General features: G+C 45.8%; 1 protein-coding gene across 1 annotated transcript in view; it reads left to right on the forward strand.

Moving 5' to 3' along the window:
* APOLTP (apolipoprotein lipid transfer particle homolog) overlaps positions 1 to 14531 on the forward strand; it is an 80492-nt gene that overhangs the window by 43457 nt on the left and 22504 nt on the right. The window contains exons 15-23 of the mRNA XM_084819204.1: positions 2035 to 2156; positions 3979 to 4119; positions 5161 to 5274; positions 6165 to 6293; positions 7960 to 8132; position 8262; positions 10400 to 10555; positions 12691 to 12856; positions 13885 to 14069. Coding sequence (XP_084675330.1) covers positions 2035 to 2156; positions 3979 to 4119; positions 5161 to 5274; positions 6165 to 6293; positions 7960 to 8132; position 8262; positions 10400 to 10555; positions 12691 to 12856; positions 13885 to 14069 — 1187 coding nt within the window. The remainder of the gene's footprint in view (positions 1 to 2034; positions 2157 to 3978; positions 4120 to 5160; positions 5275 to 6164; positions 6294 to 7959; positions 8133 to 8261; positions 8263 to 10399; positions 10556 to 12690; positions 12857 to 13884; positions 14070 to 14531) is intronic.

Genomic DNA, 14531 nt, shown 5'->3' on the forward strand with positions numbered 1-14531 from the left:
GTCCTGCCAGACAAATCTGATCTCATTTTTTGATCAAGTCACCTCCCTTGTAGACCGTGGGAATGCTGTAGACATCATATACCTCGACTTCAGCAAAGCTTTCGACAAAGTGCCCCATGATATCCTGATGAGCAAACTAGCTCGAAGTGGGCTAGATGAAACAACGATCATGTGGATCCACAGTTGGCTACAGAATCGGACTCAAAGAGTGCTTATCAATGGGACCTTCTCAAGCTGGGGAGAGGTAACGAGTGGGGTACCGCAGGGCTCAGTCCTGGGCCCAGTGCTCTTCAATATTTTTATTAATGACTTGGAGGAGGAGGTGCAGGGAATGCTGATCAAATTTGCAGATGACACAAAATTGGGAGGGATAGCTAATACTTTGGAAGACAGAAACAAAATTCAAAGTGATCTGGATAGACTGGAGTGCTGGGCAGAAAACAACAGAATGGCATTTAATAGGGACAAATGCCAAGTTCTGCACCTAGGAAAAAGAAACCAAATGCACAGTTACAAGATGGGGGATACGTGGCTCAACCACACTACGAGCGAGAAGGATCTTGGAATTGTCGTCGATCACAAGCTGAATATGAGCCAACAATGTGATGTGGCTGCAAAAAAGGCAAATGCTATTTTGGGCTGCATTCATAGAAGCATCGCTTCCAAATCCCGGGAAGTACTAGTTCCCCTCTACTCAGCACTGGTTAGGCCTCATCTGGAGTACTGTGTCCAGTTCTGGGCACCACACTTTAAGAAGGATGCAGACAAGCTGGAGAGGGTTCAAAGGAGGGCAACAAAGATGATCAGGGGACTGGAAACAAAGCCCTATGAAGAGAGACTGAAAGAACTGGGCATGTTTAGCCTTGAGAAGAGAAGACTGAGGGGAGATATGATAGCGCTCTTCAAGTACTTGAAAGGTTGTCACAGAGAAGAAGGCCAGGATCTCTTCTTGATTATCCCAGAGTGCAGGACACGGAATAATGGGCTCAAGTTACAGGAAGCCAGATTCCGACTGAACATCAGGAAAAACTTCCTGAGTGTCAGAGCAATACGGCAATGGAACCAATTACCTGGGGAGGTGGTGGGCTCTCCCACACTGGAGGCCTTCAAGACGAGGCTGGACAGCCATTTGTCAGGGATGCTCTGACTTGGATTCCTGCATTGAGCAGGGGGTTGGACTCGATGGCCTTGTAGGCCCCTTCCAACCCTACTATTCTATGATTCTATGATTCTATGACTGTTGCAGAGGAAGTGGTAGACCGGAGGGGAGAGGTTGTCAGGTTCTCTGGCATCAGTTCCCTCTCTGGCTCAGGGGAAGACTCAAAGGAGGAGGCATCACCCAGTGAGGCATCATCTGCTACTCCAGGACCTTCCAGGCCAGAGGAGGTGTTTTTACTAGAATCCTCCGACTCAAAGGGCCCCCACATTGTAGGAGCCAGTGGCTGCAGAATTGGGTTAACAGCAGGTCCAAGCCAGCCAGCCTTCAGACAGCCTCTGCATGTTGCTGAGACAACAGTTCCCTTTGAGTGAGTTCCAGTCAGCACCCACCAGATTGATCTGCCACATGCCTTGCCACTTGCCACAGGCTTTGCCTTCTTTGATCTGCATAGCCTGGCTCAAGGCTTCCAGGAGAGGCTGAGCAGAAGGAGTGGCAGTTATTGGAAGGCCAGGGCCATGTCCAATGGAACAGAGTTGAGTCAGGTTATACAGATCAAAAAAAAACCCAAGGCCTGTGGCAAGTGGCAAGGCCTGCAGTATATCACTGCGGTGGGTGCTAGTTGGAACTCACTCAAAGGAAGCTGTTGTCTCAACAACATGAAGTGGCCTTCTGAAGGATGGCTGGGGAATGGAATGGAGTATGCTGAAGTAACTTTTGACCCTGCAAGCCCTGGCTCCACTACAACACTGCTGCTAGCACATTTCAAATGTGTAAAGGGTGAGTTCTGAGAGTGCCTCCTGCTTCTCAGACTTGTGGGCAAAGTTGCTGAAGACCATCATTTTAAAATGGAAACTTGACTTGTGTTTCCTTTCCAGTGGAGATCTGCCACCCTCTTCCAATCCCTTTCCCTCAGCATTCCACACTCAACATGTATGTGGAACATTCAGCACGTACCCACAGGGATGATATTGTCATCAGCTGGGACACCAAGAAGCGGGTAAGAGAGGATGCAGGGCAGAAATGGGACTTACAGTTCCAACTTAGACTCCCTAAACAGCTTGGGCCCTACCTGGGAAAGAGTTCTCTCCCTCCCTTACATGTGCCAGTATGCTGACTTCAGACAACAGGGCACCAAAGAGCACATGCTTTGCATGACAGATGTCCTAAGTTCAACCTCTGGTATCTCCAATTGAAAGGATCTCAGGTAGCAGGTGATGGGAGAGACGTCTCCTGGCCTAAAACCCTGGAGAGTCACTGAGAGTGAAAGTAGACAATACTGGGCTCAGTGGACATACATAGCATGACCATAGGGCAGATTCCTATGGAAGCTCTTTACCTTGGCCATGCAAGGATGGATAAGGGGGTAGGCTATAGCTCGGTAGCACATGAGTTACATGCAGAAGGTCTCAAGTACAGTCCCTGGCATCTCCAGTTAAAAGCAACAGGTAGCAGGTAATGGCAAAACATCTGGAGGGCACCAAGTGGGGGAAGACTGAAGGAGACAATACTGGGCTAGATGCCCCAACGGTCTCACTTGGTATACCTTCCTGTGAGCATCCAGCATTTCCTCTGGGAAGGTCAAGGAATCAGACATAGGACTCCCAGGTAGTCTCCCATCCAAACACTGACCAGATTCAGACCTGCTTAGCTTCAGGAACATTACCGTAACAGGTGGCATCAAGCCATGCCTTGGCCAGTCCATCACACTGGTTCTAATGAAGCACAAATGGTTTAGGCTGAGGGAGAAAAGAGCTATTCCCCAGTCATGAATTTGCCCCATTCCCTAAAGCTGACTTCTAGTGTTTTGTTTAAATAAGATACACACACCCAACTTCCTTGAGTGGTGAGACATTCCATGGGCAACACTTATCTGGGTTTGATTTCATCTGGAGGAAGCGATCAATGGAAAAAATAGGTGAAATGAGGGACCCAGTTTCTCTGCCCACAAATAAAGTGGACATTTTTGAGAGGCCATTTGCACACAGCTCTGCTTTAAACGGGCCTCTTGGCCTCATTAAACCTTTCCTTTCCAAGCTGTCACATCTACAACATTCTAGAATAAACTGTCTGTCTGTCCGTCCATCTGTCCTTCCTTCAGTGCCATAGTACTAAGACTGTGAAACCTAGACTACTGAAATCTGGCATGCATACTAAGGTGATGTGAGCAGTGTACGCCTTGGGGTAATTTTGTTTTTTTTAAGCATTGAGTAATTTTATTTAATTTTAATGTGTCTGTATGGTTGAAGCATGCTGTAACACCTTCAGCCATTAGGGGCAGACGTCCCTAACCAACACATAGCTTTTCAGTCCTTACAGTCCGAAGCCAGAGGAGATGAGTAGGCAATGGACAGTTACACACCTGCCCCCTCCCTCTTGCTGTGGGGCAGCCACCCCCTTAGGGGAATGGAGTGGGGAGACCTTTCCCTCAGGGGTATATAGGGGTGTACCATGGCAGAGGCCATGCCTTGGGGTGCCACTCAGATGGGGCAGGCACAATGAGTAAATCCAACTTAAGTTCTACTTAGCGTAGAGCCACAGGACTAAATGGGACTTAAGTTAGTCATGAGTAACTTAAGTCCCATACACTTTATTAGGTCTAAGTAGGATTTGTGTTGGATTTTACCCAATGCATCCAACTCTGACAGCTGTGTACGTTTGCTTGAAGGCTACACTGTATCACACTAAAGGCTGTTCCAACCCAGGCAAAGTCAGGTCCATTCAGTAGTACAAAATCGTTTACTCCTACATTTGTAAACATTATTTGTCAAGAGAGGGGTCATTGCCACTTGTGTGCCATCTCTTTGTGATAACAACGACAGGTATCAGTCTCGTCTTCTCTGAAGCTCGGAAAGGAGCGTGTCAGTTACTACGCTGCTTTTGCACACCCTTTTAACTTCACTGTGAAACACATGGAGGTCCATTCCCTGACCAAAAGCAGGAGAGGCGCCTACAACCGACAGGTAAGCTGACAGAAGGGGCTGCCAAGTGGCAAACGGCACAATCCTCTGATGCTTATCTATTCGCGAGCAAGTCCCATTGAATTCAAAGGGGGTTGCTCCCAAGAAACTGGGCACTGCATTGCAGCCCTACGCTCCTGATAATGTGTGGCTCAACGTTTCGCGTGAAGGGGGGGTCGTATGAGGGCTGGCACATACATCGCACTCAATAAAAACAAGGAAATGTACCCTGGCATTTCATGTCATCCGTCGAAATACACTGCTATATACGTTGAGATGTTGACTGAAAAATTCCTGGAAACGATGCCCCAGGCACAAAATATTAAAGTGTATACATCATTGTTAAATATAAACATAGAAAGAAACTGGAATGACATTCCACCCTGGCTGCAGTAGAGGGAGAGAAGAGAAAGCAGGGCCCACTCTGTCGGCTCAGCTGAGAGACCAGCTTCCATTTGCCGCCGACGCTTATCCCGGAACTGATTCCATACAAACTGGGCATTTTAACAACTCTGTCACTTGAAGAACTGGTGTCTGAGTTTGCTTATTTTCCTCTTTCCTCCCCATTTTTTTTCCTTTTTTGCCATGCCTTTTAGATTGTAAGACTGCAGGCACTCTCTCCATATCTCTCTCCCCCCCTACCCCTTCTCTGTGCCACCCCATCTCTCTCTCTCTCTCTCTCTGCCTGCCTGCATCTGGGCTCCACACTCCCCCATTGCACCCCTCCCCAACGGAGGCTTATGTGGAATGACGGGCAGCCAGTCCATCTGAAATGTACTTGCATCGTGCCTTTTAGATTGTAAGACTGCAGGCAAGCACTCTCTCCATATCTCTCTCCCCACCCCACCCCCTTCTCTGTGCCACCCCATCTCTCTGTCTCTCTCTGTAAGCCTCTGGGCTCCCCGCTCCCCCATTGCACCCCCTCCCCAACGGAGACTACACACTAGGACCTAGGCACTCACACTCTAAGGGTCTCTTTTGTGAAGCATAATTTTAAATCTTCTGCCTCGAACTTACAACGACACTCCTTCTGCTCACTATTAGATGCAGCTTGTGTGGAATGACGGGCAGCCAGCCCATCTGAAATGTACTTTTGGGGACAAGTCCAAGGCCAACGACACCCTTTGGGATGCTTGTATCACAGCGTCATCTGGCCAGGTATGAGTGTCGGCTTTCACAGAAGTGGCATGGCGTGCTTCCCGATCTCAGGCCTTGGCCAAATTCAGAAGTTGGCCCTGGCTGGGGGTCTGGTTCCTGAACAGGCACGCAGGGCCAGAGGCAGAATATATGACTTAAGGCAGAGAGGTCGAACCCCTTCAACACAAGGGCAGCATTCCCTTTTGAGAAGCTCTGGGGAGCTGTATTCCAGTGGCAGATGAGTCCAAAGGCAAAACAGGGTGGAGGCGAAGGGGGCAGGACCAAAATGCCCCGAACACCAGGCTGTTTTGGCTTCAAGCTCTTCCTGCTAGCAAGTATGCCTTAGGAGAGGCATCTCAACCTTTTAGAATGGGGAGGAGACTTGCAAAAGCCAGGAAACCACCAAATGATCGGTGGTCCAGGGAATGGGGGTGGGGCCAGGGGGAAAAGGGATGGCTGTTTGGGAAAGAGGTGGGGCCAGATTGGGACCTCAGGCGAGCCAGGTTTGGCCCTCAAGCCTGGGTTTCCGCACCCCTGGCCTAAGGCTTAAACTAAATGTAACATTAAATGTGTCTTTGCATCTAATGGGCAGGTTTTGCAAAATGTATATAACATCAGCTGTAGGGGAGGGGCTGATAATTAACAGGATCTCAGCAGGCATGGAGAGGGAATGTAACCCTCCCCCACCACCACAAACCCCATTTGCTGTGGTCCTGAGGAATATCCATCTTCCAAAGCTGGTATTTGCTTTTGGGGGAAGTCGCCCGTTTTGCACTGATGCAAATAGTGCCTTTTCAGCCCATCTCCCGTACAGTTGCTAAAGGTGCCAGTCCAGCTAACTGGGCGTCCTTTGCATTCCTGGGGTTGTGCTGCCTGAAGATACTGCTGCTTCGTATCCTTAATTTCCACAGCTTCAGAACCTTCTGACTGTTGCTAGTCTCTGGGCCTGCGGCTCCCTTGAGCAGACGGCAACTTTGTTGCACCAGCACCTTGATCTGAAGTGGGATGGCAAGAGAATCACGCACAATCTGACTTACGAGGTAAAGGGAAGCTGCTACCATCAGTAAACATTTCAGCAACCTTCCTGCAAAGAGCAGAGTTGGACACCGTCTTAAGCACCACGGGACATGGCAGAAAATGCATCATCGGCCCCAGGGACCAGACCTAATGGTTGTTGGGTTTTTTGTATGTCATTAACATCACTTGGATTTCTATTACTAGTAGTAATTACAACTACTAGTAGTAATGTACTACTAATTCCGTCCATCTATTAAGAGAACCCCCCCCCCAGCATATCTCATTTGTTTTTATTTCACATATTTAAGCTCCAATCGTACCGAACAATTTGCACAGGTCTGGAGTCTGGAGTCCAGTAAACTGTTTTGTTTGACCTTTTTACCCTCCTCCTTTCCCCAACAATGTAATATTTTGTTTTTCAGTCCTTAGGTGGGGTTAAAAAACATGCTTGAAACCACAGGAGTCAGCCTTCTCCAACTTGGTGCTGTCCAGATGTCTTGCACTAAGACTCTCATTATCCTCAGCCAACATAGCCATGCTGCCTGTGGATGATGGGACTTGTAGTATAGGCTATCTGGAGGGCACCAGATTGGGGAAGGGCGAGTTAACAGTTTCAAAGTATTTAGAAAAGTAGTTCCAGCCACTTTTACTAAAAACGTAGTTACATGGTAGTCAAAATTTCTTCGGGGGAAGTAAACTACTTTTAATGAAGTACATAGTACTCATCAGTTAACCAAATACTATTAAAGTCCTATTGTACTCTGTGAAGCACCATGGACACTGATGGCACTATATTATTATTATTGTTGTTGTTGTTACTATTGCCCTAGATTGAGTGAGACCATTAGTCCATATTTGCCTTGTTCATGCATAATGCTAATTTGTGGTTTGGGGTGTTGACTTCTGAGTTGTTTTAATGCAGGGATGTGGCTGAACTAACAAACCATGGTTTGTTAACCATGGACAACCTGGAAGAGAATCGATTGGTTTGTTGTTGGGTTGTGAACTCTGGATTATTTAAACCATCGTTTGTCATTACATGTGAACCCAGAACCATGGATTGTTCATGGGTTGTTTCACCAGGCTACAGCGATGGTGGGCAAGAGTGGTCAAAAAGAACCCAGCCCCTCTACATGCCAGTACTACAGTGCCACAAAAGCACCTGGGATACAGGGAGAGAGTGGACAAAGGAGGAGGGAAACAGAGAACCCAGGGATTGAGAAAACAAACCACAGTTTGTTCAATCATTTGCCAGACAAACCCTGGGTAGGGCAACAAACCATGGGTTAAATAAGCCTTGGGTTAACATGCTGTGCACACCAGGCCTTTGTCTATTCTGACTGGCCACAGCTCTCCAAGGTGGAGGTCCTTCCCAGTCCTCCTGACCCCTTAACTGGAAACACTGAAGATTGAACCTGGAACCTTCTGCATGCAAAGCAGGTCCTCTGCCACTGAGCTATAAGGCCTTCCGTCTCTCCCTTTCTCTGCATCGTGTGGGTGAGATATTTCATTTTTAATTCATGCTGCTGTTCTCAGCATCCTAAGTTTTCTTTCACATGGACCCTGTGCAGCTTAAGGGTTTAAATAGCCAAAATGTTTATTTGTTTTTACAGTCACTTATCTTCCCATTTCCTTTTCTCATTAAACATGCTCAGTTCTATTCCTCCCCCACCCCTTGTTTTAATGCAGAAAGGCAAGCCATTCCAACTGGATAAAATTCAGGTAGAAGCCATTTTGGAAAATGCCTTTTTGACTTCATGTTCCAGTCAGCATATTCTGGGAGAAGTGGAAACGGACTACTCAGCATGGCTTTATCATTATGTGAGCCTCAGAGTCTGCGACCTTCCAAGTGTAAGCAATATGTTGCTCATGGAGACAAATTCCTGGAGGAGAAGGCTATCAATGGCTACTAGTCCTGAAGCCTCTGTACTACCTCCAGTATCAGAGGCAATATGCCTATGTACACAGTTGCTGGGGAACATTGGTGGGAGGGTGCTGTTGTGCTCATGTCCTGCTTGTGGGTGGCTGAGCAGCCACTGTGTGAACAGAATGCTGGACTAGATGGATGCTTGGCTCTTCCTATGTCCTTATATTGTTGCAATTCTGAAATACATGCGAGCTGAAGGACTAATGGCATATTCCTATGCATGTCTATTTAGGAATAAGTCCCAGCTAATATTCCAGAATAAGACCCTACTACACCTCTCCTGGGAGTACATCCCATTGAACTGAGTGTGACTTGCATATTTCTGAGTAGACATGCATAGGATTGCACTGTATTAAAACGTGGAATTAACAGATGTATCATTATTGCCCTTGGTATACACCCCGGTTTTCTTTTCTTTTCTGTACTGTACTTTCTGTGTGTGTGTGTGTGTGTGTGTGTCTGTGTGTGCAGAAAGGGGCAGATTGCAGAGCTGGAAAAGGTGCAGAGAAGGGCAACCATGTTGATCAAGGGGCTGGTGCAACTCCCCTCTGAGGAAAGCTTACAATATTTGGGGCTGTTTAGCTTAGAAAAAAAGCAAGTAAGGGCAGATGTGGAAGAGGTGTATACAAGTGTGCATTTTGTGGAGGAAGTGGATAGGGAAGCTAAGTGGTGGGAGATTCAAGATAGGGAAGAGAAGATTGAAGAAGCTAAGATTCAAGACAGGGAAGCTAAGGCTGAAGAAGCTAAGATTCAAGATAGGGAAGCTAAGAAGCTTAAGAAGCTTGAAGAAGCTAAGAAGCTTGAAGCTAAGATTCAAGATAGGGAAGCTAAGTGGTGGGAGATTCAAGATAGGGAAGCAAAGATTGAAGAAACTAAGATTCAAGACAGGGAAGCTAAGGCTGAAGAAGCTAAGATTCAAGATAGGGAAGCTAAGAAGCTTAAGAAGCTTGAAGAAGCTAAGAAGCTTGAAGCTAAGATTCAAGATAGGGAAGAGAAGATTGAAGAAGCTAAGATTCAAGACAGGGAAGCTAAGGCTGAAGAAGCTAAGATTCAAGACAGGGAAGCTAAGGCTGAAGAAGCTAAGATTCAAGATAGGGAAGCTAAGAAGCTTAAGAAGCTTGAAGAAGCTAAGAAGCTTGAAGCTAAGATTCAAGATAGGGAAGCTAAGTGGTGGGAGATTCAAGATAGGGAAGCTAAGACTGAAGAAGCTAAGATTCAAGACAGGGAAGCTAAGGCTGAAGAAGCTAAGATTCAAGATAGGGAAGCTAAGAAGCTTAAGAAGCTTGAAGAAGCTAAGAAGCTTGAAGCTAAGATTCAAGATAGGGAAGCTAAGTGGTGGGAGATTCAAGATAGGGAAGCTAAGACTGAAGAAGCTAAGATTCAAGACAGGGAAGCTAAGGCTGAAGAAGCTAAGATTCAAGATAGGGAAGCTAAGAAGCTTAAGAAGCTTGAAGAAGCTAAGAAGCTTGAAGCTAAGATTCAAGATAGGGAAGAGAAGATTGAAGAAGCTAAGATTCAAGACAGGGAAGCTAAGGCTGAAGAAGCTAATATTCAAGATAGGGAAGCTAAGAAGCTTAAGAAGCTTGAAGAGGCTAAGAAGCTTGAAGCTAAGATTCAAGATAGGGAAGCTAAGTGGTGGGAGATTCAAGATAGGGAAGCGAAGATTGAAGAAGCTAAGATTCAAGACAGGGAAGCTAAGACTGAAGAAGCTAAGATTCAAGATAGGGAAGCTAAGAAGCTTAAGAAGCTTGAAGAAGCTAAGAAGCTTGAAGCTAAGATTCAAGATAGGGAAGCTAAGTGGTGGGAGATTCAAGAAAGATAACAGGAAGTCCTCCTTCACACAGTGCATAATCAAACTATAGAATTTGCTACCACAAGATGTGGTGATGGCTGCCAACTTGGATGGCTTTAAAAAGGGATTAGACAAATTCATGGAGAATAAGGCTATCAAGGGCTACTAGTCACGATGTTTATCTATTATCTCCAGCATCGGAGGCAGTATGCCTCTAAATACCATTTGCTGGGGAATACACGAGTCAGAGAGTGCTGTTGCACTTGTATCCTAATGGTGGGCTTCCAATTGGGGCATCTGCTTGGCCAGTGCGGGCACAGAACGCTGGACAAGACAGGCCTTTGTTCTGTTCCAGCAAGGCTCTTATATTCATATGACGCTGTCCAGCCATTTTTCTTTTTATCTCCTAGGCAATTGTGCTCTCTGGAAAACATCAGCTGAACAAAGGAGATGTTCTCTTGCAATCAGAAGGCAAATTAACCCTGGCTGGCGATGAGGGGTCGATCATGGTGGCTTTAAGGAATCACAGCCAAGCTGAAGTGAAGAACTATTCAATGGAATTTTTAGTGAGTTGCAGAGGGAAGCTAATGAGGGAGAAAACTACCTATTTTATGTGTTTGTTTTAATCATGTATGTCTTGCTTGCCTTTATCAGGAATAAACTCAAAGCAGCCATGTGTAACAAAACCCAACAATCCCTTCTCAGTTGTGAAATCTCCTCTTAGTTTTTCTTCCCCATCCTTTTTTTTCCCTTTAGTGTCATGTCTTTTGAGGTGAGGCATGGGGAGTGTGTGGCCCTCCAGATGTTGTTGGAACTGCAACACCCATTAGCATTTCATTTATTATATTTCTATACCACCCCATAGTGGAAGCTCTCTGGCTAGTTCACAAAAATCAGCATAGCCAATGATCAGGGATGATGGGAGATTCAGTCCAACAACATCTGGAAGATCACATATTCTGCATCCCTCTTATAGATTGTAAGTGTTCCAATCTACACATTACCCCAGGAGGTGCTGATCTAGCACATTTAGTATCAGTATTCAGAAAGGACACATCCCTTAAATATCCATAGTGACAGAATGTCTCTGAATACCAGTCGTTGGGCAACGACAGCAGGAGAAGGCTGTGGCCCTCGTGTTCTGCTTGTGGGCTTTCCATGGGCATCTGGTTGGCCACTAAAGGGAAACAGGATGATGGACTAGTAGGGTGGCCACATGCAAAAGAGGACAGGGTTCCTGCACCTTTAACAGTTGTGTAGAACAGCTGGGATTGTATAGCTTGGAAAAAAGGCGAGTAAGGGAGAACATGATAGAGGTGTACAAAATTATGCAGGGTGTGGAGAATGTGGACAGGCAGACATTTCCCCCCCCCCTCTCTCAAAAGAATAGAATCTGGGGTCATCCCATGAAGGTAATTAGATTCAGGACTTCTTCACACAGAGCGTAGTTAAACGATGGAATTTGCTATCACAGGATGTAGCAATGGCCACCAACTTGGATGGCTTTAAAAGGGGATTAAACAAATTCCTGGAGGAGAAGACTATCAATGGCTACTAGCATTTTCTTCCCTCCTGTCCCTTTTTCAATGCAACTCACTCCTTCCCAGAGAGCTTTGCAAGAGACACAGGGCTGTCAGGGCTTTGTTACACAAAGTTGCAGTTTACGCTTTTATTTGCCCCCCAACCCAATAGTCAAAGTACTTGAACACAAAAATGACACGTTGCGCAAGCCATGTTTAAGCTAAGCATGATTCTCCAAACATCAGTTTGCTACTTGTCTCTCCTTGATTCGGGCTCATGTTTGCAATCACTGTTCATTTTGCATGAATAGGAAAATTGTGCAAAATAAACAGCGATCGAAAGTGAAAGTTGCACAACAAATCCCCAAATTTGCACAAATTTCCAAAGTCACACAAATTTTCCTCATTGACTGAAGTGTAGGTGATTAAAAATGTGGGCATTTTTTAAAAATTGTGCAAATCCGAACAGGGAAATTTGCATACATCGAACACAAGCACATGTCTGAGAATTTGCAAACAATTTTGGCAGATGTGTTCACCTGTTCATGCTCACCTTTGGGGTTGCATACAGGGCATGCTCACATGTTTTGCGAGCAGAAATAAAATTCTCGTACTTCCCTATATCTCACCACTAAAAAATTGTTGATGTGCCCACACTGTCATCTAGTGGCCACGGTGCTCATGTACATAAATAAACTGAAGAATGAGTAATACATACAACAGCCTTCTGCAATCTGTGCCCTCCAGATGTGATGGACTACAACTCCCATAACTCCCAGCCAGCATGGCTATTGACCATGCCAGCTGGGAATTATGGGAGTTGCAGTCCAATGCATCTGGAGGACATCAGATTGGGGAAGGATGACATTGGTGTTTCCAGATGGAGGGGTCCTAGCACTAACAATCCAAAGCCATTGTACAACTATTCCATCTTTTTTTCCTTACTGTTTTTTTTTTCCCCCTGGTAAGGAAAAAGATGGAAGAAGCAGTAGGGAAACACAATTCCTCCCCTCCCCTCCTCCTGTACAAGGTCTGAAGAAAAACTGCAAATTTTGAGACTTTGAAGCAAAGATTCTGAATTGATCATTGGGCAACACTGGTTTTTAAAGTCTCCTATAGATGTTTTTGTTCTTTCTCTCTCTCCCTCCTTCTCTCTCCCCCCCCCTCATTTCTCCCCACAGTTAAAAGCATCTGACATTCTTTGGCTGGATGTGATGGGGAGCATGACTTCTTCAACTGGTCAAAGCCAAATCCTGGTGGAGGGAAATATTGACCCCAAAGAGAAAGTGAAATTAGCAGCTTCTAAAGGAAGGGGATGTCTTCGTTACTACATGGGGTATTTGAAAGGTACATTCAGTATTACATGAGATATTTAGAGGGCTTTGAACATAGGAAGTGGCCTTATATTGAGTCAGAACTTGGGTCCGTCTAGCCCAGTATTGTCAACACTCTCCAGGTTTTTGAAGGTCCTTGGGCAAGACACTCTTAATGAGCTCCCTCCCCCAGTGAATCTGCCTTCTCACCACCAGTGTCACCATTGCTTCTCGTCCTGTTTCTCATCATTGCTACTCCTTGCTTGCTAGAAGGAGCAGCAACTCCAAGGGGTCTTGTCAATAGGATGCCCTCAGTCTTAAGTTAAAATATATAAGAAAGATAGACTAACAACAGAGTAATTTCAAGATATATTTGAGGCGAAGCGTTGCGGCTTCCGCCCTCATCAGTAGCTGTGATGTTAAATGGATACCAAGCATGGCAGTCTGGAATGCTGGGAAATGAAAATTCCTAAGGAGAAGAAAAGTCGTATCACTCATACCTCTTTTCTTTTCTGTTGGAAGCAACCATAAATCAGAGGGATTATGTGAAGGTGAGTTGAAATGTCTTGCAACAGGCTGCTCCAATTTTTTGTAAGAATCGCACATTTGTGGTTACAGAATCTTGTGTTTAGGTATACACGTACACATATTTATATGCACACACATTGGCAGTCCATTACCCCCTTAATGCAGACCATGAAAATCACAATGACGCTGCTTTGACGGTTGCTATTATTATCTCTTAAAAAAAAGACCTTCTACATAATAGTTTCTCTCCTGATGTTGGTGTTGCTTTATCCCTCTCATTGAATGTAAAGTGAGTGAATGTAAATTAGAGCAATACAACAATGGAACCAATTACCTAGGGAGGTAGTGGGCTCTCCCACACTGGAGGCATTCAAGATGACGCTGGACAACCATCTGTCGAGGATGCTCTGACTTGGATTCCTGCACTGAGTAGAGGGTTGGACTTGATGGTCTTGTAGGCCCCTTCCAACCCTAATATTCTATGATTCTATGAATACAGATTCCTTTTTTGTTGATGTTCTTGTTTTGTTGCAGGGAATTCTGAACAAGGGTTGGAGGCCGCCATTTGTATGGATGGATGGCAGCATGCTGTGCTCAATGCCTACCTTGTTGTTGATGGAGAAAGAGTTGAGGAAATGGGGCACCTGGCCCTGGAGGCCTCCAACCAGAGCATGAACTTGAGGGCCCATGGCTGTGGGGATCCAGCTGTTAAGACTGAGGTGTGATACATTTGAAAAATTGATATTTCCCAAGTCAGTCTCTTTTCTTTTTTCTGTTCATGTCATTCTAATCCAGGGATGGAGGGCATGTCTCTCTCCAGATAGTGAAGAGCTATCCAAGATGTTGAACCTATGGGGGGGGGGAGGTTTCAGCACCTTGGACAGCTCCTTTAGCATTCTGGCTGGTTCTGAGTGAAACCCAGAATGGAATCACAGCCCCACTGAAATCAGAGCCACCAGTCTCCACCACCTTGAGGAGGAAAGAATGCAACTGCAGAAATTCCACTGCCTCGTCCACAGTGTCCCGGGTCAGACCTCTGGAGTCTAGAACACTTAGAGGGAGAGGAAGGCCTATCTTTACAGCTGCAGCCTGAACAAAACTACAGTTTTTCTCTCTCAGCCTCCAGATGTTACTGGACCACAGCACACGTAATTACATTCCATCAAAACAACGGAAGGCAT

Source organism: Heloderma suspectum, chromosome 12 (assembly GCF_057233095.1).
Source record: "Heloderma suspectum isolate Gila_16-S chromosome 12, 16-S_ref, whole genome shotgun sequence".
Lineage (NCBI taxonomy): Eukaryota > Metazoa > Chordata > Lepidosauria > Squamata > Helodermatidae > Heloderma > Heloderma suspectum.